This window comes from Phasianus colchicus, chromosome 1, assembly GCF_987193195.1.
Source record: "Phasianus colchicus chromosome 1, bPhaCol1.hap1.1, whole genome shotgun sequence".
NCBI lineage: Eukaryota > Metazoa > Chordata > Aves > Galliformes > Phasianidae > Phasianus > Phasianus colchicus.
The window spans coordinates 177,609,643-177,635,970 of record NC_143436.1 but is presented as its reverse complement, the minus strand read 5'-3'; the positions used below and the strand labels follow the sequence as shown (position 1 = coordinate 177,635,970).

At 41.7% G+C, this 26,328-nt stretch overlaps 1 protein-coding gene and 1 long non-coding RNA gene across 15 annotated transcripts in view; one reads left to right on the top strand and one right to left on the bottom strand.

The window, feature by feature from the left end:
• GPR12 (G protein-coupled receptor 12) overlaps nucleotides 1-14,951 on the bottom strand; it is a 30,336-nt gene extending 15,385 nt beyond the window's left edge. For 10 of the 13 annotated variants that reach the window (XR_016463344.1, XR_016463343.1, XR_016463346.1 and 7 more), the window contains exon 1: nucleotides 9,860-14,951. Coding sequence is in view for 1 of the 13 variants with exons in the window: in XM_090133791.1 (XP_089989917.1) it covers nucleotides 8,472-9,470 (999 nt within the window). In the remaining 12 variants the exon portion in view is untranslated. Of the gene's footprint in view, nucleotides 1-7,220; nucleotides 9,484-9,859 lie in introns of those variants that run through there. The other 3 variants (XR_004170119.2, XR_016463345.1, XM_090133791.1) reach the window with 2 other exon arrangements.
• Nucleotides 9,608-23,523, top strand: LOC149920257 (uncharacterized). 2 transcript variants are annotated; one of them, XR_016463353.1, is made up of 5 exons: nucleotides 10,294-10,383; nucleotides 16,460-16,594; nucleotides 17,308-17,366; nucleotides 21,904-22,169; nucleotides 22,834-23,523. It is a non-coding gene; the product is annotated as an uncharacterized LOC149920257 (long non-coding RNA). The 2 variants fall into 2 exon arrangements; XR_016463354.1 differs by lacking the exons at nucleotides 10,294-10,383; nucleotides 16,460-16,594 and adding an exon at nucleotides 9,608-9,709.
• The last annotated feature ends 2,805 nt before the right edge of the window (nucleotides 23,524-26,328 follow it).

The window sequence follows — 26,328 nt, the reverse complement described above, 5'->3', positions numbered from 1 at the left end:
CAGAGCATTGGCACAGGCTGCCCAGAGGCTGTGAGGTCTCCTCCTTGGGGACCTCACATGGGCACGGCCCTGGGTGTCCTTGCTGGAGGAGCAAATGGATTCCAGAGGCTCCTTTCAACCTCATTCTTCCCTGTGGTTCTGCAATGTCTTTTTCCAGAATGCTTCTAAAGCACACATGTATTTGGTGTGCTCTTTAAAAATAAATACAGAAGATTTTTAGATACTGCAATACCCTGCAGGTTAGCATCAGTCGGTGCAAAATGTGCACCTGTGTCAGATGACTCAGCAGACTGCTGTTTAGACTCGTGATCTGTGCAGTCCTGTTTCCAAAGCATTTATGAAAGACAAATGGAGAGAGAAGAGGGAAAGATGGTATGCAGGAACATATGACTGCTATATAGGCTCATGCCAGTGGTAAATAACCCTCCTGTACTCTGTGATAGATGTGACCATGTACAATATGCTTGTAAATTCCAGAGATGGGTATCCGAATTAGAGACATGAGAATTCACAGACAATCACACAGAAGGACAGAGGTGGGCAGGGGCTTCTGGAGGTCACCTTGCCCAATTCCTCTCAAGCAGGGACACCAGAGCAGGGCAGCCATACCCAGGTCTATGTGAAGATCTCCAAAGAGGATGTTCCACAGCCTCTGGGCAGCGTGTGCCAGTGCTCCGCCACCTGCTCAGTAAACAACTGCTCCCTGATGTTATAATTTCACAACCCAACTATTTTGTGAGAGTCTATTTCTTGGAAGTATGAGGTCATTTCATTTTCTAAGGTAGATCTTTGTTGGACAGTCTTCACCACATGCAGTTAGACTTGCTTTGTCCATGAGAAAACAAGAGTAGGTCTGAGCACAGACATCATGGTACACCGTATATTTGGGATCAAACAATTTAAAGGATTATCACCAGTATAAAGAAAACATGAGCAGTTCACTCATTTTTTCCTCTGAAAGTAGATCAGGTAAATTTTCAGTGGGAAGCAAATGCTCAAAGCTGCTTAATTTAAAAGCACTGCTGATACATTTCAAAGAGTTAAACTATAAAATCGTGGGGTTAACACTGATTCTCTACCTCTTCTCAGTTAAGAAATCTATTTATGAAGCTCGTACAGAGCTATGAATTTATCAACGCATTGTCTTTCAAAAGGTTCTACTGAGTAGAAATCTACAAAAACCTCTGTATATAAGCTTGTATGTAAAAATGCAGCACTGTGCTTATGCAAAAAAATGAGGCAAGGTTTTGAAATAAAAAGGACTGCTAGTTTTATAAGAGAGAAACCCTATTGTCACCAGTTGAATTACTCTTTGCTACTGGTTTGATGAAGGTCTTGAATGTGCAACAAATGTTTCTAAGTACTCAGGATTTTAAAAAGATCTGTTTTGTTTAGAGATAATCATAGAATCCTTAGAGTTGGAAGGGACCTTTAAAAGTCAACTCCCCTGCAATGAACAGGGATCAGGTTGCCCAGGGCCTAATCCAGATGAATCTTAAAAAGCTTCAGGGATGGGGCATCCACCACATCTCTGTGCAACCTGTGCCAGTGTCTCATTATAAAAGACTTTTTCCTTACATCCAACCTAAATTTCCTCTCTTTGAGCTTGAAGCCATTTCCCCTTGTTCTATCACCACAGACCCTGCTGAAGAGTCTGTCCTCTGCTTTCTTACAGCCCCCCTTCAGATACCAAAAGGCTGCTCTCAGGTCTCCCCACAGCCTCTTCTTCTCCAGGCTGAACAGCCCCAGCTCTCTCAGCCTGTCTCCATAGGAGAGGTGTTCCGTCCCTTGGACCATTTTTGTGGCCCTGCCCTGGACACCCTCCAACAAGTCCACGTATATATAAATCAATTCTGTAGTTTTGGGACAGAAAAGTCTGCTCCCAACCTGGGGGAGGAACCCATAGTATTATATCTTGTTCAATACTCGTTACATCAGCAAGAATTTGCCTTCACGTATGTGGAGTGCGAAACAAAAGATGTGGGGAAGTCAGAAAAATTTCCTCAAAAGTTAATTCAAGGAATTTGGGATGGAATGTTTGATTGAGAATGTTATTTTCAATCCATTCACAAAACCTCCCCTGGAAAATTTTCCCAAATCCTTTCAGTGGCACTGAATTAGTTTGCATCCGAGCACTGAGGCACTACCTGACTGTAACGCAGCTCCATCTAACCTACATTCATTGTTATTTTCTTCTCTTCCAGAACAAGTCAGTGTAACACTGAGGACACAACAGTTTCTTCTTGTAGCCTGCCTTACAAGACTCAGAACCGTTTTGTGAACAAACTTCAGAGGGATTTTCAGCACAAAGGCAAGCTGTTCTTGAAGATGCAGCTCCTGTAAAGTTACCGGCCCAGACAGTCCTCAGAAAAAAAAGGAATAAACAAGGATTTACTGTAGAATAACTTGCTCTTGGTTCTTTTTAGTATTTTCAATATTTCTCCACAAAAATCTTCTCATTTACAGTGGAGCCATTTCAGACTGTAATAATCTGAATAAAACTCCTGAGTTTGTGTGTTCAAGGGAGGAGCACTTCACTTCTGATCGTATTTCCTCCTTTCTGTCCTTGGGACACCATTCAGCAATAACAGCAACCCATGTCCTCAAGAGCACAGGACTGCAGGTCTATGCCCCACACCAGCAGCTCTATGGCATCCTTCAGGTGCTGTGTGTGTGTCAAAGAAAGCTCAAGATGCACAATTCAGAATGACTTTTCCTTCCCAGGGGATGCTTTCATTCAAGCATCCTTCCTATCCAAGCTCAAACACCAAGTACTTGGCTGATTCCCCAGGCCATAAGGATTTGTATCTCCTAATTTTTCATCACCTCCTTAATGCGAAAGCAGCTACTATTGAGATTTTCGATCCACTACTGGGATGTGCAAGTTCTTGGTCCCAAGAACTCTTTCAAGTTTACTGGGAACCCTATCATTTTACTGAGAGACAGGGAGGTAAGCACACCTAATTCACCTTCCCTGCATTATTTTTTACCTGTTACATATAAAGCACAACCCTTCCTTTTAGCTTTCTTCTTTATAAGCACAGATACTGAGGTCTTTTTTCTTCATTGCACATCTCTGAACTAAGCCTAACTAAATGCGACACTGAAAGAGAGGAAAAACCATGACTTCATAAAACAGCATTCAAAAAAATAAAGAAAAAGATCAGAAAATTCCAATTTTTAATTTTATTTCCTAATTACAGTAATGCACCATTATCTGAAAACTCCTTTATTTTATGAGCACCGTGTGCTCTTGAATAACTCTGCTGCCTAACCTCAACAAGTTACAGAAGGATTCTTCCTAACTTGCAATGTCTTGCTCTATTAGGACTCAGTTTATTGCACACTGTAAATTATTTGAAAAGTCTATATGTAATGAAAACTCACGTAGATGTTTAATGTTATCCTTTATTTCTTCCACAGGTCCTGCTGCATCCTTTATCCTCCCCAAGAAGCATAACACTGATATCACTTCCAGAATAGCTGGCCAGCACTGCTTTAGTATTCTCAATATTCTTTAACTCTTAATGTGGGAACTGTGTGGGACAGGCTGGCTGATGTTGTCTTCTAGCAGTAGAATGACCCAATGAAATGCTGGCCACCGGCTCCTGGCACTGTTCTCACACACACAGGACTTGATCTGCCTACAGCTGATGTGCAGATAGAACAGAGCTGTTCTGTCAGACTGCTTTGTACTGGCAACCACTCTGGTCCTTCTCCTCACGCCACAAAGCTTTGAAACTGACTCGTGGGCACTCAGGGTTATCAGGATAGTTGCCAGGTAGCAGTTAGCTTCTGTTTGAAGGACAGAGAACCACTCAGTATCTCAGAAGTAACAGAAGAGTTGGTGTTTTTTAAACAGTGACCACTCTGCCCAACTGTTTTTCTTTCTTAACTGTACAAGGCCTGATTGGATGGGGCCCTGGGCAGCCTAGTCTAGCATTAAATGGGGAGGTTGGTGGTCCTGCATGTGGCAGGGGGGTTGGAGATTCATGATCCTTGAAGTCCCTTCCAACCCTGGCCATTCTGTGATTCTGTGATATAAAAGGCAGACCAACACTTACTTTCTCTGCATGAAAGTCAGGGCTAGCATTTTGAAAATAGGGTTCTGAATGCTACAGAACAGCAATTCTTAAAGTAATGAGTTAATATTTAGGGGTCTGAGTTTTAGTGATGCAATTTCATCCCAACATTCAATCACAGTGCAGACTGCTCAGTGCTTTGCAGAAACGAATACAGGTATCTTATTTTCAGAAGCTAAGTGTGTCCTAAGAAAATGAGGCAACAGAATAATTCCTCAGGGACAGAGCGGCTGGCCCAAGCTGAAATTCACTATTGCTTGTGGAGGGATTTCAGCCACTCCCAGACGTTTCAAGGCTGTCCCCTGAACATGGAGGATGAATGCAACTGCTTCTGTCACTGGCTGTCTGTGGCAGGAAGATACAGCAGCCACAGTAGGCCTTTCAGCTGGCTCCCAAACATCCCAGGTACTGGCAGGGGTTTTCTTCAATGGCGCCTTAATCTTGTTCTTTTAAAAACCAAGTTGCCTTCAGAACAGGCTAGCACCAGTTATCATACCCATCTTGATATACTCACCTTGATGGGCACCACAAATTTGGGAATTTACAGAACTGAGTAACAATCAGAAATGCTGAACACACATAATTTATCCAGAGACAAACATACAACTAAATGTCCAACACAGAAAAGAGCAAAAATGCCCTCTGCAGTATGGAGCTCTCTCTTGCAAACAGCATGAATTCAGCATCCAAAAACTAAGGTAGGCAGCTATTGCTGAGTAATCCTATTCAGTAACTCAAGGACTGTAACACAAACCAGAAATAACGTCCCACATCAGTCCTACAGCACCTGTTTAATGAAGGAAGACTTCTCCTTACGCAAATTATTTTTTGTCTGAAGAATATATTGCTTCCTCCCTATTGCTCTGAGGTTACTCAGCAGTTTTTAGTACCTGCAACATGGAGGATTTTATTGCTGTTATACTAAAACCTTATTGCTGGAATTCTCACTGTTAGGAGAAATGGTTAAAATAATACAATTAAAATAAAGGCTTTGAGGTTGAACAGATGACTAAAACTACTACAGCAAATTTAACTTCAGGTCGGATACGTTAATAAATAAAAATGAACTTCATATCTTAAAATTGAATGACTCATTATCAAAAGAATCTGTTGACATTATGATGAAAATACTTCACTGTACTCAGCATGGTGAATTTAGATGTACAGGTGTGCTTCAATGGGACAAAAACAATGGCATTCCTGCAAGCTGACCAGATTTCTGCCAGTTTCAGAGGTATCTTTGCATGGATATTGGCACCAGACCCTAAGGATCTGGGGCCTACACTGTAACTGCCTACACACTCTGACGTAAAAACAGTAAAATACTTAATTTCACAGTCTGAAAAGCAGCTGTCTTTCATGCATTTCTTCTTATGGAAGTGAGGTAGGTGGCTTCGTACCCACAGCTCGGCCCCTGCTCTCAAGAACTCATTCAGAGGTGCATTTAATCTCACTACTACTGTAAACCATGCTAGAGCTCGATTTGACAGCTATGGACAAACCAAGGTCACTGACTTCCAGAAGGATTTTCTGGCCTATGCTGCACAATCTCAATTTAGGACCACCTCTCAAAGAGCCAGCATCCTCACTGGCATCACAGCAGTAGCTTAGGAGGAAAAATCATATTTCTCACCTGTCTGTGGTGAAAGGTAAATGAGTTACTCATCAAATGAGGGCAAATCATGCCCCTGTGAGCTGTTTGGTTTTTTTTGGTAACTTCTATAATTAATCCTTCTCTCCTCTTTTTGACTCGAACCATTCCTGAGGAAGGGAGCTTCCAACCACAGATCTCTCTGCTCTGGCACAAGGAAAAGGTCGGCTCCCCTGACAGCATTAAAAGCCATGGAGGAATTAAGCAGCCTGTGGAGTGAGGAAGATGACAAGGAGCAGTGTGAAAAAGGGGATGACATTATTTCCCTCTGTGCTGGTTTTTTTTTCTTAGCTTCCCTGCCACCCAGGTGTTGCAGAGAGAAAAACACTCGTGCCTGCAAGGTAATGTGAGGAGATGAGAACAGGTCTGCTTAAACAGCAGAACAGTTGCCCTAGGGACTGAATTACGGTCACAGTTGTAGCTGCTCATCCTCACCACACTTCCTCAGCAATTTGATTCAGGGGAACAAAAAGAAAAAGAAAACAGCAAAAGGAGGGGACTAGACTTTGTATCGCTTTAACGTATCTCAGCTGTCGTCTTAAGCAGTGCCACTCTATATTATTCAGCCTCTCTATGTTATTCAGTTCACGCCTTCTACCACCATTTAATCTCAGCACTTTGCATACCTGCAAAACCACACGCATGCATAGTGTGGATATTTATGACCTGATTATTTCTTATACACAAATCTGTAACAAAATAGGAACCTGACAATGACTGGAGCATCATGAGCGTTCCTAAGCAGATAAAGAACACCAACACCCCACACAGAGTAGGGACCACATTCTAACTGTGCTGAGAATCTGTAAATGGCAGTGAAGCCACTGGAGCTGCGAGTTCACAGCTCTATCAGACCACGCCACGCAATTATCAAACTAATCAGCTTACAAAGAAAGAGCCAAATATCGTGAAGGTTGAAGCAGGTAGATAATGGAATTTGAACCCAGCATTGCAACTTAATTATTGCTCATAAAACCTCTACAGAGCCTTGTTTGTACACAATTCATTCACATTTGAGATTCAGCACTGCGTACAGCATATGATTCTTAACGTCACAGAAACTCTGCCACAAAAAGCTACAGTCATCCAAACATCCATGTGAAAAGGACAGGTTCCGTTTGGAAAAATCCAGACCAGCAACACAGTTGTCTCTACTATTTATACTACACAGGTATATTATTTCATTGAACTGTAAATATTGCTGATTTTACACGAGATTTTTTGTTTTAACTGCAATTGAAGACACTGAAGCAACAATACAGTATGCCGACTGCAACATTCAAGGGAACATAACCTCCTACTGATGTCAGGGCATTAACACATGGAGCTCCCACTAACGCCAGTGCAAGGGGTACTGTGAACTCCTATGCACTGACATTGGAATAGACACTGAATTTCATAAATCTCCCAGAAAGATTTCCTCTCTGACAATCAAGTCTTGGAATTAGAAAGCAATGTTGTATTTCTACTGTGTATTCTAATACTGTATTCTAATGTGGCTCCAGTAAAGGTAAGAAATAGCTTTTAAGCTGAACCATTCATGAGAGGAAGCTCTGCTTTTTAGACCAGAACTATCATCTTACAAGAAGAGAACTGACATGCATACAGTGAGAAGAACCCCAATCTGTAATGGACAAAACTGCCAGAAAGGGAGAAAATTTTGATTCGTGTTGCAGTTCTGGTTGCATATAATTATGAACCAGCTACACTCTGAGAATTTATAAATTTCTACATTTTAAATTACAGCAGAATGTGAAAACGTGTGGCAATCTTTTTGACTTTGTAACAAACCGAAGTGGAAGCATTTCACGTAGATCTGAAATTTAGGTTATTCCATCTGATATTTCACTACAGAAAGACAAAACTTGTCTGAGACACTTCAAAGTGTTGCATCTGCTACAAATGCAGTCAGAAGAGACCATGTTGATTCATCAACTTCGAAACTCCCCAGTGAGTTCTTTTAAAATTAATAATATAATGAGGCCTGATGTCCCACATCTAAGAGAAAACATCGGCCTGACTTCTGAGTCAGAAGGCAAAGCCTATCTTCTGTTTCAATATCCAGCCAGAACTCAGTAGAGAAATGGAACTCTATGAAAATAATGATCAACCTAATTCATGCAGAGATGTAGAATAAAAGCTATGCAAGTACTTCCTCACTCACAGCAAATTCATTGCACTGAGATTATCACAATAAATACTAGATAAATCAGTACAATTGGCCATTATTTTGAAGAGCATTCTCATGATATAAAAATGGGTTTGTGGGAACAGGGCAGTGTTTTTTTTTTCTTCTTTTATTTTTTTTCCTACTGTTTTAATAAGAATTAAGAGGGGAAACATCTCCTGACAACAGACTGTAACATGCAGTATGGCTGAACTCAATCACATAAACAATTTCAAATGAGGTATGCTGTTTAAATCCATTTTTAATTAGCAAACTTAATGTAAAATCGTGGCAAGCATGGCAAAGTCTGGGTTATATATTTATAACAAAACGACCCTGAGCAACATCATAAATCTGTAAGAACACCGATTATTTTGATTTTGGAAATCTCCCTTTTAAACCACTTGCTTCATTTTGGTCACTGGGGTTTGCTGTTCAGAAAAGGTCAGCACGTCCTGTGGCTCTGATCGGAACCCACCACACACCGCTTAATGAATGCATCTAAACCAAAGACACAGTCACAGGGATGGCTGGGAAGGAAGGTGTTAAGGAACGTCCTGCTGGCCGCCAGTCAGACATCGCTGGGTGATCTCGCTCTCTGAGACAGGTTAGAAGGAACGCAGCCACAGCAGACGAGCCACAGTGCTTTCTGTATCTCCTGGTTTCTAAAAGCATATATTACAGGGTTGATGATGGAATTGTAGGTAGCAGGCAGGAGGGTGGCATAGGTGTATATAGAAGGATAGGTGTAATCTGCTATTAAAGAATAGAGCGTAAAAGGCATCCAGCAAGCCGCAAAAGTCCCCAAAATAATGGCCAAAGTAGACACTCCTTTTCGGGTGGTCACATAGTGGGAAGTGGCCAGGAAATGGTGCTGCAAGGCAATCTGATGGGCATGGCGCATCACGATTTTACAGATCTGAATGTAGAGCTGCAGCATGAGGGCAAACATGAGCAAGAAGGAGACCGAAAGGACCGCCGCGTTATTTTTAGTGAGCGGTCTGATAACACTGCAGGTGGATTCATCTCTGAGGCAGTTCCAGCCCATCACAGGCAGCAGTCCGATACAGATCGCTGCTCCCCACAGCAGTATAAGCATGACATAGGTAAAAGTGACAGTCCTCTCCGAATTGTAAGTCAAAGCGTAATACAGGGAGAGGTACCGATCGACAGTGATAGCCAGCAAGCTGCCGACGGACGCGGAGAAAGAGGCGACAATCAGTCCAACCGTCACCAGTTTGGTGGCTTCAGAGCGCAGCAGGTACGCAAACACGAAATTGACGATCAGTCCGATCCCCGCCAGGAGGTCCGCCAGCGCCAGGCTGCCTATCAGCAGGAACATGGGCGCGCGGAGGCTGGGGTTATGGAAAATGATAAGCACCACCACGGCATTCTCGCAGGAGATAAGGGTCCCCGAGGTGCACAGGACAATGTCCCAGGGGTTCACCCAGAGCTCTGGCTCCGGCTCTACCACGGGAACCAGGGAGGAGCCCGAGGCATTCTCGGTAGAGCTGGCTTCTACGCGGTCCTGAGGCAGCCAGCTCGCATTGACCGTCGGCTCTTCATTCATTTTAACCCCGGTTCTTCAACGGAAAGACAGGGTTTTACCGCCCGCCCGCCCGCAGCACCGCAGGCAGCGCCCCGAGAGCGCAGCGCCCCGGGCGGCACCGCCTGCCGGGAGGGCACTTGTTACATAAACGGCACCACAGACAGAGGGCGGCACCCGGCGCGCCGACCCCCGCCGAGGGAAAGGCGCCACAACGCGACCCCCGCCTCGCAGCGCCGCAGAGCCGCCGTGCCGCAGCCGCGGTGAGCGCTACGGGTGAGGGGGCGGCGGTCCTTCCGCGACCCCCTGCGAGGGAAGCCCCGCCCGGGGCGGGGGGGCGAGCTCCTCCGAGGGCTCACAAACTCCGCGCGGGCACCGCAACCCCCAGGCAGCCCCCCCCGGCACGCACACACCTGGGCTCTCCCGGAGGACGTGGGACGAGGCTCGCAGGGTCCCTCCGAGGCGGCCGCCCTCCACCGCTCGGCGCGAGGGGCCGAGGGCGCAGCGCAGGTGCGCGCGCTCGCACCCCCCCCTCCCTCCCCTTCCCCTGCGCGCGCAGCTGTTCGGCTGAGAAGAGGAGAGGGGAAGGCGGCGCGCGCGCGGCCACGTGGGCTCTGCGCGGGAACGGGGGTTCGCCTCGTGCTCGCGCGCCTGCGCAGATGCCTCCTGCTGCGAGGCGGGAGGGCGCCGCTGAGGGAGCGGGTGGAGGGGGGGGGTCAGTGCTTGGTCGGCTATATAGGAGAGGTCCTCGTGCGGGGCTGTAACAAAGAAGGCTCTGTGATACAGGGAGAGCCGTGAACAGGAAAAGGGTGTGATGTTGGGGGTGTGGGGTAGGCAGTGAGGTGGGCTGAGAACTGGCTGACTGGCAGAACTCAGGAGGTTGTGGTCAGCAGCACATAGTCCAGTTGGAGACCTGTAGCTGTGGTGTTTCCCTGAGGTCAGTGCTGGCTCTGGTCTTGTTCAACATGTTCATCAGTGACATGCACGAAGGGATGGAGTTCACCCACAGCAGGTTTGCTGATGATACAAACTAGAAGGTGTGCTGCCATTCAGCAAGACCTGGACAGCCTGGAGAGTTGGGTAAAGAGGAAAAGGGCAACAAGGGCAAATGGGGAGGAAAAGCCACGTGCACCAGTACAGGTTGATGGCTGACCTGCCAAAAAGGAGATCTGCAGAGACGACCTGGGTGTTCTGTTGGGCAGCAGGTTGGCCATGAGCCAGCAGTGTGGCCCTGTGGCCAAGGATTGTCAGTGGGATCCTGGGGTGCATTACAAAGAGTGTGGCCAGCAGGTGCAGGGAGGTGATTCTCCTCCCCTACGCTGCCCTGGTGAGGTCACATCAGGAGTGCTGCGTCCAGTTCTGGGCTCCCCAGTTCAAGAAAGACAGGGAACTCACTGGAGAGGGTCGAGCTGAGGACCACAAAGATGACTGGGGCCTGGAGCATCTCCCTTATGGGTAAAGGCTGAGAGAGCTGGGGCTGTTCAGTCTGGAGAAGAGAAGACAGAGGGGATCTCTGCTGTCCATAAATATCTGAGGAGTGAGAGTCAAATGGTTGAAGCCAGGCTCCTTTCAGTGGTATATGGTGACAGAACATGGGTAAATGGGCAAAAACTGGGACGCAAGAAGTTACATACAGACATGCAAAAGAACTTCTCTACTGTGAGGATGACAGAGCACTGAAACAGGTTGCCCAGAGAGGTGATGGAGCCTTCTTCTCTGGCAATATTCAAGATCTGTCTGAATGCTTTCCTGCTCAGCCTGTGTTAGCAGGGAACCTGCTTTAGCAGGGGTTGTACTGGATGATCTCCAGAGTTTCCTTCCAAGCCCTATGATTTTATGTTACCTCTGGACAGGGAACTGATGAGATTAGTATTTGAAAACTGGATACACTTTTTTTTAATGTACTGAGAAAGAAGAGAGAATTCAGAGAAAAGTCATAGATATGGCATTGAGGATCTGAGAAATTGCCTCATAGTGAGGGATTTATAGAAGTTACTCTTTTCAGTTTTTCTAGGAGAAAATTGAGAGATGACTGGATTAGAGCATTGTTTTACAGGATCTTATATGCCTCTAACAGAAAAGGGTGTAATGCCTGAAAGCCAAAGTTAGAGAAGTTCAGATTCAAAATCAAGCACATTTAATAGCAAGATAATTAATCACTGGAACAATGCATCCAGCATAAATGATTTTCTCTTAATATCTTTTAGGAAGATGTCTTTATGAAATAAAAGTTCTACATGTGCAAAAGCCAGAATAAAAAATGTACTCCAAATTAGTAACACCTAATTTTTACTTCTTTATAGGTTATGATAGCAGGGAAAATTTTCTCATAACTCACAGTTTATTCTCTTCAGGTAAAAGACCGTGATGGTCTTAGATGTTTGGAAGCCATTCCTTCTCGCTTGGGTGCCAACTGCTCTCAATAGCCATGGGTAGCATGAGGCATCCTCTGTCAGAGGACTCTATTTTATCTAATAATTGGTTCAGTGTTTGGAATCTTCAAAACTATCTGACTTGGGGACATGGGGACATGTTTCCCTGCATGTATGTCTACTTTGTTTGTTTTTTTTTTAATCACTGTTCCTCTTTCATACTTCCTTTAACAAAGCATAGTGATTTACTTCTGCATGTGTACATTAAATAACTATTTTGCTCCTCTTTTTTTGATTTGTCATGGCTGGATTATTCTGGAACTGGGTACAGTGCACGTTATTCATGCTTCTGTGCATCTTTCATCTATTTTTTGTTGCATCTACAACAAGTGCTTTCATGCCAGTCTCCGATTACTAATTATGAATAAAGCTTGAGATGAACGTGATATGTAGTGAGCTTCTTCAGGCAACCACAAATACATTAAGTTCTTCGAAGGACCACAGAGGACATTGGTTCTGTGCTCACTTCTCAGGCTTTTTAAACCAGAAAACAAGACAAACATAATAAAAATACTAAAAGGTGTATGTTATCATGGCAAAAGTTTGTACTATGAATCATAATATTGAACATGCTTAGGTGGAAAGGCTGGCTTTCAGCTATATTTGGTTGCTCTGTTTGCTGGCAGAGTAATCTCTCAAAGCTGAAAATGATTCAAGGTGCGTTGATAATTCTAGGTATTTAAAATGAGATAATGGGCATCCTGAGTCTTAGAAGCATGGGGAATATTTCTGAGAACGTTTCTGAAAGGTGAGTTCAGTTATAATAGTTGAGATGACCAACTTCTCTGACAGAAACCTGTCTATATTCTTACATCATATGTATATTATGATTTAAATGTTGAAGCTCGTACTTTGGTGGAAATTGTGATAGCGATGCTTAAAGGTATGTTATCACACCTGAATGCTGGAGCTGGCAACTACTGGAGGCAATACTTTCATGATTTTCTTAACCAACTATATAACCTATATGATAGGCGAAAGAGAGAAAGGAGGGAAAGATGTGTGAGCTACATACGTTCATAATCTGAGCACTATGCACCTGAAGCTCTTATAAAACTCACAATTGTCTTGTCAAAATTGTCCAAGTTTAATGTACTGCAGTGCATAGCGGCAAAATTAGCTGTTAGGAGGTTGGATGGATGGATTGTCCAACAAGATGATTTCTTTATGCAGAAACATTGAAGTTATTGTTTATTGACTGCTTTCTGTGACGTGAACTCACGTCTTTAAGTGGAAGAGTTCTAACTGTGAGCTTGTTTGGTGGCCAGATAAACTGAATAAAAAGGCTTGCCTTCCTCTTTTGTGTCAGAGGAAACTATCTCAGCAATTCTTGACATCCACCGTATTTTTCAAAAATTATTACCCTTATGAAAGTGATGCTCCACTTTAATCCGTGTTATCAAATGAAGTTAGAATGTACTTCGGGAGGAATCTACTGGTAACATTTGCAGCTCTGCTCTGAGATAACGGAAACACCTTTCTGAATTGGTGCCTCTCAAGCTTCAAATATAAGGTGCTCTTTTTCTCTTCCAAAGCTCCTCAGGAAATATTTGATATTGAAAAGTATTCATCATTCCTGATTGGCTTATGGAGCCAGCCTCCATTGCCCAAATGCAGTCAAGCAACTCAATTTGCACTTTTTCCTGTACTCCCTTTAGCTCTTAGCAGCTACTATCCATAAGATGTCTCTGCCGCTGTTTTGTATCCTGTTTGAAGTCAGCATGTTGATGGATTTATTAAAAACTAAGGAGTATTCAACTAAGTCTTACAGAGGTCAGACTTGTTGGTCCAAAGGTTTCTCTTGGCTGAGTCTCGAAGATTTCTGAGTTTTATTTGATGTTTGTTCTGAGTGCTACTTTTATCTGCATCCACTTGGTAAATAGCTGAATATGCTTTGTAGGCTTTATTTCTGTATACCATACTTCCAGAAGTGTTTTTATTTTCTATAGAAAAGAGGTACATTCACATAATTTGTGTGACACCCAATAAAATACCATCTTCAGAACCCTCCCTGCTCCTTTGAGTGCTTTTACTATATTTGGCTACTACAGACCAAATTAATACTCAAACAAAACTGTTACTGCTGGCGCTGTACATTAAGACAGAGCTTGATCTCAGTGACAAAAAGCCAAGCATCATCACATGAACTTTTAATTTTTAATTACTTCCAGAATCTCTCTCAAATATAAAGGTGTGATGACAAGAACTGTGTTTCCTATTGGTTCATTTCCAATCTGATGTAAAACGGAAAGTAATAGAATAAAGATACTAATGTACTTTCCATTGATGTTCTGACCATGACACCCTTCTGTTTGAATCCCTAGCTAAATGCACTTATTTTCCCCTTTAAAATACACTGAATTCCACCTGCCTATGATGCTCTCAATGTTTTTTATATATTAACTCTTGGCCTTCCCACACTATCCAAACACCCACTGGTGTTTGCTGAAGAACTGCATACACATGAAATACACTGCTGGGCTCAAGTATTTTACTGTAATTGTACTGTTATATTGATAATGAATAACTTATGCTGAATTTCCATGTGATTGCAGAACTACTGAAACTTACAAGGGCTAGGTTTGTTGATGCATTTTCTTTTGGAATGTCCTCAAATAATAAGCACTTTACTGAAGTATTTTCTAACTTACAGGCATATAGTAATCAAATGATTGAACTTGGCATTTAGACTATAAGCTGCAGAAATCTCTAGAGTAATTACTGTTTCAAAAAGAGCAAGAAAATGACTTTAATAACTCTAGGGCTAACTATAGCCTATGATGAATTATAAACTAGATCATAGGCTTCTAGTATTTTACTATCTGGACAGTGACCCAGAACAACCTCTTTCTGTGGCCATAAAAGTGATTAATTTTCACAGTTTGTTCATCCATGGAAATATTTTCAGCTAAGATGACCAGTCTCTGTAATGAGAGTGATTTTAAGTAAACCATTTCTGGAGTTCACAGAGAATCTACTAAAAAATCAATTATTTGTAACCAGTGCCCATTCATACAGTGGAATTTATATGCACACATGCTAATTGTGCATTTACTCATGTTTTTGGTTTAGTGATGATGCTGATATATCTTTCTTTTTTTTTTTTTTTTATACTAGTAACAGATCTCATTTAAATTTTAAAAAGCTTTGAATTGGAGATTTTAAATTATGTATATTAGAGTTGAAATTAAAGCTTGAAAATTACATGCTTATTAGCAGCTGTTGTCTAAAAATTAGTGCATGGTCATAACTCTGGGGAGTTGTTATAATGCTGGTGTTTCCCGAAATGTCAAATGCTTTATATCTGACATTCAGATGGTGGAAAGAGGAACGGTGAAATATGCGACCTCACAGCTGGTAATTGAAAGCTGGCCTCAATAAGTCAGGTCTACAGGGCTGCTCAGCTGCTCATAGATGCATTAGGTGTGTGATTAAGTATCTGAACCTGTGAAGATTTATAAGAGCCATCATTATTCACAGCAGTCATGTGAATAAAGAATAATACTGTAAAGGAGATTTTAAGATCAGTGGGAAAGGGGCGATGAGCAAAACTGGTAGCTCATCATGATTTCATTTACAGGGCTATAAATCTATCGCCTCGCGGTGCCCCTTCTACACATTTGGGACCAGTGTCTGATTTTTAATTATCCCACGGATCTGGTAGGGAACTTGGGGCCGATGTAGTGACAGTGTAAACAGTGCAACTGTACAGCTGCTGTACATGTGTACAGCTGTATATCATGTAGCTGAGAACATTGGGCTACACTGGCTTGCCCTAATGGAGCAGTAAATACATGCCCAGTAAATACAGCCAATGTTTCTATTGTGGTGAAGCACAGGCAGTGTTCTTCCGTGTGTGTTTAAAATACATTAGTGATCTCTGTCCCTTGCTATTAAGAAGAATGAATATTCAGGAAATTCCTGAGATGAAACAGTTGTGAGAGTGATGCTTGATTATGATGATGGCTCTATCCTTCAACCTGATGATTTGCGGTGTAATTTTATCTGCTCATTCTGTTAAAAATTGCTCGCTGGGGAAATCACAACCACTAAAAGCATTTGGGGATTTCAAGCCTGGTAGAAGGATTTTTCTCTCATTTGTCTCTCTGGCAAGAGCTGAAATATAGCACTTCTTCCCAGGGTTGAATGCGGGGGGGATGAGTGGGACAAAAGCAATTGGAAGTGGTTCTCCTGGGAGCCTTCCCAGGGGAGAGCACCGCTTCTGAATCTGCAGTAATGTTGTTCCAGTGCCTTTGTGTAAAATTAGTCCATACTGATAGCTTAACACTCTGTAACAAACTCATGGCACTGAGGAATCTAGCCTCATTTTTATATCTTGTTGTTTCCTTTGATGTGGGCTTGGTATCTATCTCTCCTGGCAAGTCCTCTTTTTTTTAACAATCTTGCTATATAGGCTGCTATAACCCATTAGGCTTCAGCTGTTCCCAGGAGAACTGCTGTACGTGCTGATAACCACCCCAGCAATGGCCTGAAAAGAAGCCATAATAATCCTCCGTCCTCATTTATGGATGCGGTGACTGATACATTTCTTCTTTCCATCTTTTTCTTTCTAAACCTCAGTGGCACAGCGATGATTTATAGCACACGAAGCAGGACAGAAGATAGCAAAGTGGTCAGATGGAGAAGTACAGGGCTGACTATTTGCAACAAGAGAAGTTTCTGAATTCCCACATGGGGATTATTATATGAAAAAAAGTAAATATACCTTTGCTTATGTCCACACAACTCTAATGTTCTTGTAATAGAAATGCCCCAAGCCATGAACTGCAGCGATTCCAGCTGAAGTATTTCTTACTCTTAGATGTTTTGGGTCAATTCTATAGAATTTTTTCTTGTCAGCTCGAGACCAGCCTTGTTTTCCAACCTTATGTGCTAAGCAAGACAGACTGTGATTAGAGAAGCTAGGAAAGCTCTGAGTGACAGATACAGCTTAGGTTCATATCCATCCTGAGTGGTGAATCCAGTGGAAGGACCGTAGTATTGTCATTGCTGCTGTTTGTATCACTGTCCTTTTCTGCTTGCTGAGCACACAACAGGACAGGGAGTTCTGGGTGCACCAACTGGTGGTCATGTGGTGGTCTGAAAGGCACCCCGTTTATGACTGAAAGTAGCTACTTGAATTGAGTGCTTGAAATATGGCAGGTGTTGTAATTGAGACAGGAAGATACATAAAGTGCACTGTTAAGCAAAATGATGTGTTAGAGAGCACATGGTGATCTCTGACTGTGGGTGGCTGATATCAAAAATACGCGGTTTGACGTGTAAAGGAACAGTAAACAAATATACAATAGGAACTGGAAAGCACAGTCAATAAACTCAGGCTGCTGGACAGTTCAGCCCTGCTGTGTACATTTTGATTCCTAACTTGCCAGGCTTTATCTCAAGATCAATTCAATCTTTGTTTCCAGGTGAATTCAGATCTGTGGCTAATGGAAGAGGAAAATTCTGGACCGCTCAGTAGAACTTGGTAAGAGCCTTATTAAACAGTCAGAAGCTGACCTAGTACATATTCATTTATACCTGAATGTACTTCTCTGACTCTTTTTCTCTAGGTACATCTTCTTTTTATATATTTGTATGAAAAAACCCAGCAACACAATGTAAATCTTCAATACTCTTGATATAAATGGTTAAAATTCACTTGCATCTATTTTCGGGAAACAAATGTTGCCCACCAAAGAGCAACCTCCAAGGACCAGCCCACTCCCACTGACTTGCACTCTTTATGAGATATATATTATTTATTTGACCTAAATATTCTTGTAAGGCTTCCCTACTTGTAAAAACAAGCACAGGAGATGGCGTGCCCAGTGTATTGATAAATTGCCTGAAACCACTCATCTAAGCCATAGAAGGACTCAGCCAAGCCAATACTTTTTTTTTTTTTTTTTTTTTTCCTTCAGTAGCAGCTGTAATGCTATTGTGTATCAATTTCATAGGATGGTTTCTTTGTTCTGTTTTCTCTTCCACGCTTCATTGCCTAGGCAGTACGTGAATTGTGATCGCCAGGGTTAAATGATGTTTGGCATATAAATATTTCTAAGCATTTCAGTTCCCCTTTACATTAGTAGGTATCTGAACTGGCTAGTTAGAAGGATTTGAGAATGAAAAGAAACTGTGAAAAACATCCAGGTTTGTAAAAGTAAAGAAAAGAATTCTCCTCCTAGATTTCTCAGCTGTGTGCTTTCACAGCATACAAAGACAAGCCCAGCTGAAACTAGATCTTTATCTGAATTTCATGATTGATTTATTTGAATGCAATCAAACTTAGAAAAGTGAAATAAGTAAAATCCCAATGTTAAATCCAGAACACTTTGGCTGCAATTTGTTTTCCAAAATGTGGAATACATTTTAATACTAGTTTAAACAGGCTTAGAGTTTGGCCACCCTGTTTTTGTCTGTTCTGAACACCTGTTTTCACTTAACTGTATGAGATGAACTAAAATTCTGCTCTAACTTTACACTCGGACAACTCCACTGAAATCAGCGATACCATTTGATTTTGAATGCAGCCTGTAGTATCACACTTCATTTCTTCTGGAAAAAAAAAATGATCATGGAAAAAATACATTGTAACAAGCCAAACTGATGGGAATTTTACAATATGACCATAACACTTAAAAACTAATTGTGGTTCTGTGGATTCATTCTCTCCATTCTCTTTAGACGCTAGCTCACTTTCTCCTGCCCTTGTGCTACTTGGAAATTGCCACATTTCATGCTGAAACTCCAGGAAAGATTTGTGATAGAGGATTATTTTAAGGAAATAGGAGGAATGTAAAGTAAAAACAAGTAAAATTATTTTTTTTCAAAAACTTAAATGTGCAAAATTACTCAACTGGTACATTTTAGTCCAAAAATCCAGGATGTTTTTTGACCTTACATTTTCATTTGTATTACAGTAGATTCAAAGCAATAAACCAGCAGTGTGATCCATCTGTGTGCTTCATTACTTACTGCATGCATTTTTGAAAACGTTCAGCTGCATGTTTTCTAAGCAAGTCTGCCTGTATGAGAATTATGCAAACAAATTTGCCTCATCTTCTCAAGCAAACAAATTTCTGTCTGTAGCCAGCTTAGGTGTAGATGAGCTGCAGGAGTAATTTCAGTGTATTCATCTTAGGAAGGACTAATCAACCTTTGAAAGAACTTGCTTCTCTTTCTGTTTATAACAAAAGGAACTTAGGTTAACGTTTTAGATGTCTGAAGTCCAAGGAGATGAACCATGTCTTTCAGCTCCTCCTCTGTAAAGCGAACACAGTAGTATTATCATGCCTTGGGAAGCTGCCACAAGGATGTTAATAATTGTCAGTGAATTACAACAGAAATTACTTGAACATAAAGATTTATCTCATGGAAAAAAAAGGAGAGCTTCTATCTCTGTCCATTGAAGTCTTCCTTGTACTTTTGCATTTTATTAAAGTAATGTTTGCTCCAGTATGATGTAATAAAGATTTTTATATATAGAATATGGAAAATATTCATTTTTACATAATGATATAGGAAAGACATTTACCTAAACTAAATTTGATGGTGTTATTTTACCAAATAAAGAAAACTTTGGCCCTTACATTATCTTACTGCACATTGAAAAAGCAATCATCACCATTTCCGTGAAAAATGCCAATATGATGGGTATCCACAAGAAGGATTTTGAGACTTGCTAAATACAGTATGCAAGTTTTCTTCTTGACCATGAACATCCATGGGCACTGGCGTTCTATTGTGCCATTTACAGCAGTGAGTGAACATACTAAAATGCAGTGGATGGTTCATGATGACCTCATGTCACCTTGTAGTAAAGATAGGACACTGCACAATCCAACTGCATATTAAGCTGGAGAAAAATATCTCAGAAGACTTTCATACGTTTGCCTGATCTCTTCTTCTCCCTTATCTATCTCACTGTCTGTCTTTCTATCTGTTTATATGAGAGACTGCATGAAATGTAACCCAATCAAATGTCTCAGTGTGAATCATCATAGCCATGGAAAATAATGCAGGTAGTGGCAAAACTGATGGTAACCTCAAAATCACTACTGGGCTTTGTTGGTGTTCCATATAACTTTATCTCCACATGTGTGGGTGTGGATCTGAGTTAATCTGGGCTGTCTAAAGCTGATTCTTGCTCAAAGTGAGTAGTACAGGCTGGGACTATGTTTATATACAGGAGGTGATTATTGGTGTAGAATGCTTAATGGATGTGTGCATCCTGCATATGGAATGGCATTCACGACGCTGTGTCACTTAGCATTATATCAGTCCTTGCTTATTTAGTTTTACTGCAACACAACTGGTACCTTTAACATAAATGTGCAGCAGTAGATCCCTATGGAGCGGCTGTTTAAGGCCAATGCTTAAATATCAGAATCCCATAGGCACGAATTAAAAACAGTTTCTCCTTGCAACACGTACAGCTCTTTTCCCCCATTAGCCAGGCATTGTTTCCTGGAATGTCAGTATTGCTGCAGCTCAGTAGTGGATTTGACAATAATTAAGGAGAGCAGAGGAGACAAAAGCACTGCTGTTGAAACTTTAGCAAAGCCACAGTCAAATATGGATTTGACCCTATCATTGGATTTTGGACACATGCGTCAAGCAATACTTGTCCCTTTGCCATCAGTTTGTAACCCAGGTTACTTCTCTTTTGTTTATCTACTTTTATATCAGCTACCTACTGGAAATGTTTGGTTTCTTTTTCTATGAAACAATCTGTGTTACTCAGGGAAAACACATTTTATTTAATATGTGTGCTTTAAGAAGCAACCTGCTCTTTTGTCTTCACAGCAAGAATAAAAGAAGTTCTGAAAAACCTTAAGTTAGAGCCATAGATTATATGAAAACTAATGGAAATCTGCAGTACAAACAGAATGTATTAAATGAGAAAGTACTGAAAGGCAGTATGCTGTCACTAATCAAAAGGAAATAGTCTGCACTGCAACATTTCATGAAGGGAGCATCCCATTTCTGTATCATTATTTCCAAATACTCCTTGAAACAGGCAGGACTTTGGGAAAAGGCCCTGACCCACCTAGCTTCTTTTGTTGTACAGCATTGACCTGAGGCTGTCAAGATGTAAACTCACTTCAGAAAGTGCCAAGAGCTCAGTATGAAGAATGTGGATGTGTTTCACAACATTGCTGTAAGGGGAAATTCACCTGGTCCTTGGAGTCTGGATGTGTTGTGTTTCATCCCCTTTCTTTATTCTCTTTTAAGCAGGATGCTCCCCTGTGGAATGCTGCCCTAGAAACCAATCCCAGCAATCAATGAGTTTTTTATTTTTAAGGTTGTTGACATTCAGTATCTTGGATGAGCTTGTACAAAATGGGGAGATTAAGCATACCAGTCATTGTTATTTTCCTGATTATGCAGCTTTTGTTGGATGCATTACTGAGCTGGTAAGGGAATAAGTAATTGGGATTTGTCTGGCTGTGCCAACAGCCAGTACTGAGTGAAACACTCAGATGGGCACAGGTTCTAGGGAGCTTCTGTGTTATCCTCAAGAGCCTTCAGTCTTTGTCTGAACAGTCAGGTCTCTTTAGAACTGAGGTCAAAGTGAAGAGAACTTTTCCAGACAGAGGAGAAGAGAAATTCTTTCCTGTAAATGTTACATAGGAGTTCAAAAGAAAGAAAATCCTAATAGCTTTAGCTCCTTTTTCATAAAGGAGAGGGTTACAAATATTTAGCTTGCTTACTTGGCACCATGGCTGTATGATGCAGACTTGACTGCAACATATGGAGCAATTGCAGATGGTTACCCAGTTGCTTTATACTGAGGGCACTACCTGTTTGAATGCACTATCTTCTGAGGTGTACAAGGTACAAGGGACACTCTTCTGCTGTGTAGGGAAGGAACCAAAATCTCCAGATTTCACATAATTTCCCCTCCTGGCTTATCTTGCTTGCAGAGAGCAACTGGATGTGGGATTGCTGTTATGTTCTCCATAGAGAGATTACAGGGTTAAATGTTTTGCTCACTTCAGCATTACTCTCATGTTTTTCAGATTGTCATCTGTCTGGTCTCATTATTGGCTGTCACGGCATGTTCCTTACAGCATTGCAGGAAGTTGTCACCACTACAGAGCACAAGCAGGCTTATCTGTTGTCACCTACCAAGAGGTCAATGCTTTACTGATTAATGCTGGAAAGATGTGCCACTGTGCAGATAAAAAAGTTCAGCGCTGTCTACGGTGGTTGAAATGGTTAACTGAGCCAAGAGTGAAAATCCTGAACAAATAGAAGGCTAGAGCACCAAGTATGTTTCCTTCAGGTGACTGAATTCAGCTGATTCTGGTGAAAATTGTACTGTTTCAGGGTCTTGTTATTCTAGAGGTAACTTTGTTCATGCCTCAGTGCTGACACATGTCATTTTGTGCTAGTTGCTATAAAAATATGTAGCATGTTTTACAGTGAAGGCAGTGGAAAGCACAACAGATGGATGGGGAAAAAAACAGAAACAGATGAGCCAGCAAACAGGTGGTGAGTGCGAGGAGGGGTGAGATGATACTGCAGCAGGTTTTTCTGTACCTGCTGATTAGTTGGGCACATGTTGCTCTATACTAGATAAGCTCAGCTAAATCACATAACAGCTCAAACTCAAGGAGTTCAAGGCTGTAGTGACTTGATGAGGGAGCTCTTAGGCTGCATACAAAGGGCAGAATCAGAGAAAGTGCTGATGGGAAGAAGAATTTGGCTTTCAGGCAGATTTTACCCCGTGAGGTTGTATTTTGATAGTGAGGAAGTAGTGAAGGAACCTATGGTTTGGGTGATCAGAAAGGTCACCCTCACTTGCTAGAGGCCTCATGGATTTTTTTATTAAATTGGGACACAGGTGGTGGCCTTTAGTTTCAGTGCATAATTAATCTGTAAAGGTATACAATGTGACAAGTCACTGTATAACTGACTCAGAATTTCTTTTTTTTTTTTTTTTTTAGTTTTCCCATACAGTGGTGCTTTTGTGTCTTCTTCTGGCAGTGCAGTGCTCAGAAGCAAAGTACACCTATGTGCTATTGTCTAAACAACAGTCATAGCATTTGAGATGTAGCATTACATACTAAAGAGAAGAAGAGAAAGTGAGGAGAAAAAGAGGAATATGAAGGAAATACGCTAGAATTCTTTTTCTGCATCCAACTTCTAAAGTGAAGAAATGTTTCTTTTCTGTTCAGCCAAGTAAGCAGAAATTCCTGAGGTAAGAAGAGAACAATTCCCATCATAAATGAACTGTGAATTATATTTGCAAATAACATTTGTAATTATGCTTAGCACATCTGAGCCTCCAGCTGGTGGGAGCCCAATGTAAGAACTGATAAACCAGAAACCAACCAGTTTAGTGTTCATTGAATGCTGCTTGCTGTTTCTGTTTAAATTGGTAGGTTGTTTAGTTATTCTCTAACAAAAATAAAGAAGAAAAAGAAACAGGTAAGAGTTTTGCTGATTTGTATTTTTAAATGTACAGATTTTAAGGATAGCAGCTCTTTATGCGCTGCAAAATCACAAAGAAGGTGTCAGTAATGTAACTGCTGCCCCTCTCAGAGGCAGCAGTAACAAAACACAAGGGGCAAAGTCTGTAGTTTCACACGTTCAAAATCCTGGCTTACAAATCTAAAGCTGATGAGAATGGCCTGTGTGCTACAAGGGTTTTTTTTTTTTTTTGTCTGTGTTTGTGTGTAGTTGTACACTTAACTTACTAATAAATCGGAGTTTCCTACTGCCCTCTGTGTCTTTGAGCCATTTGGATGCACAGGAGCACACAACCCATATTTACAAGATACTTCTTAGTGCTGAATCTGTCTCTGAAGAAGTCTCCAAAAAGCTCTATCTGTTTAAGTGTGTAGCTCTCACTATTTTCCATAGTAGGTACTAGCCTAAGTATTTTGAGCCCCCCAGATCAACATTTCAAAGGTGATGAACTGAGGTGGAGAGACCAAGAGCATCTTCCTCTTACTTTTTCCTGGAGGCTGTAGTTATGACTGTGAGCTGTATGTTGCAGGGAGGATTCTCTTCATCTATGTTGCGCTGTGCGCAAGACAATGCCACTGGGATATAAATAGTAAATACTGATGATATACAAATTCAGATAACTAAGTAGCTGTCTCTGCCTTTGTTGCTTTGAGAATTTGAGTCTTCTCTTGAGCAAGGGGATAGGTCAGATGTGTAAGAATTGAAGCTGTCTTTTCAAAAGCAAGTTTTGTACCTGATGCCCGAAAGATATTGTGATTATAAGATCCCAAGAGAAATTCAAGTGTCTATGCCTCAATTTGAAAAATTGCTTCTTCAGGCATCCAGAGTGCCAGTGCCAATTCCAGAGATTTTGTTGGTGTTAGGGGAAAGAAAGTAAACAAACAGAAAACTCTAACTTACATTTAGAGAAACCCAGGAGACAGGAAACAAAACATAAAACCTCACCAACTTATATCTCAGAAATACAGAAGATTTGTGAGCAGCTGTAGAAAACAACCTATTTACAGTGATCACATTTTTATAAATAATTGACCGAATTCTGGTGTGTGTATGCTTTTTCATCTATTGTTCTCACGGGGCTTTGCTTGGTTTAATTTCTGCTGTTATATGTAGCCAACTTGAATTTCTGTTGAAATGCATATGACCTGCCAGCCAGCGAGGTCCAGGAACAGCATTTTTAAGAAAACAGCACTATTTATTCTGTGGAAGGCGTGTCTGAATCACTTAAAACATTAGAGTGAAAAAAAATCCAACTCTTTCATCCGAAGAGCTAAATAATAAATGCAAAATGCTGAACTCTGAGCTGAATGTCATTCAGAGCAGAGTTGCTGAACTCTTGTGCTGATTACTAAGATAAATACAGAATGCAATGCATATTTATTTGGTTTTGTTTGAATCTATTTTTCCTCATAGGAGAGCTCTCCCTAACTCGAGGATTTTCATAATGTACGAAAAGTATTTATGTTCTTGCCAAAGCATTTTTTTTCTTTTACATTGAATCAGTGCCCTCAGAAATGCCATCACACAATCAACTGTTACCTTCTAGCCTCTGTGAATCCTCAGGTTCCTCACTGCACGGTGAAGTACCTGGGTAATTATTCTCTCTCTACAACCCCTCCGTACCACCTCCCCCAGCCACTACATCACAGCCAGCATTTCCTTCTCATTCCATGGGTGCTTCCAGCTCCTGCCAGCCTTGTGTCTGCAGGAAGAGTGCCAAGCTGTCCTACGGATGGGAGGGAAGTGGAAAATTATAGAAACATGCTTCCAGTCATCCACAGGCTCGTTCTACACAGGGGGCTGTCAAATCAACTAACAACAAAACGATGGGCCCTGGCAGGATGAAAGTGGAAATGACCTTCTCTCAGCTGAAGTACTGTAAGCAGATACATATTCTCAGTGGCAAGAGCAAATTACAGAGTCACAAGTCTGCCGTGGCCCATGTTTAACAATGTGGGTGCAGGCAGCTGTGGCAGGTTGGTCAACACACAACTTGTCATCCTACAGTGACTTGTCTGGGTGCCTTAGGCTTTTCATTTTTGACTGTGTTGCTAAGCTACATCCAAGGCTGCTGATGGGCAGGGTAGAAGAGTGATGTCTGAATCAAAAAGCGTTCTTAAAATACAATCTCTCAGAGAATGGCAGCTAGAAACCTGTATAAATTTACTGTTTTGTACCCTCTGTTAATGTGTTGGAAGGGGAGGACATGCAGGGGGAATCTGTCCTGATACAGAAACTGGGGACCAGGTACATGAGCAGAGATGTAAAGCCATTTCAGGATGTGCTATGCTGCAGCAGCAGGTGTGCTCATCATCGCTCTGCAGGGAGCTGGGCATGCCCAACTGGGAATGAGGGATCAATAGAGCACTGCAGGCTCCAGAGAAATCCCTGCTCTTCAACTCCTTTGTAGCTCAGTGTAATAGGACTGCAGGAGCAGCACCACCACTAGCTGAGAGGAATGGAATGTTCCTGGCAGTATATTTTTTGTGAGATGTTATGTCAGGAGTGATAGTTGTGTGTCTGGAGTCCCCAGTCTGCACTAAGCACACAGCACATGTGTAATTTGCTGTATCTGTCTTTTTTCACTCTCTGCGCACCATCACTTTGGCTGTGGATGAGTTTTTCCCAGCCAGACAAAAACTCCCTTAAGAGCAAATGAATGGCAAAAAACCCTACGTCTTCATCACATTTCTGAGATAGTAAATTCTCTCTGAAATTCATTTCAATCTTTTTTTTTTTTTTAGGACCAGCTAGCAACTGGTTCTAGGATAAAAAAGAAAACATCATAAATGGCACTTCTAAATTTTTTTTCATTCTTCACATTGAAGCATAAAATTTATAACTCTTCTTGCATCCACATCATGAATGCATAAGACAATTGCTTAGACTTGGGGTGCTTTGGTGCTGAAATAGCAATTTATAGCATGAGAATATGAAATAGTAGTGGGAAGGGGTGAATGAGGTCTTCT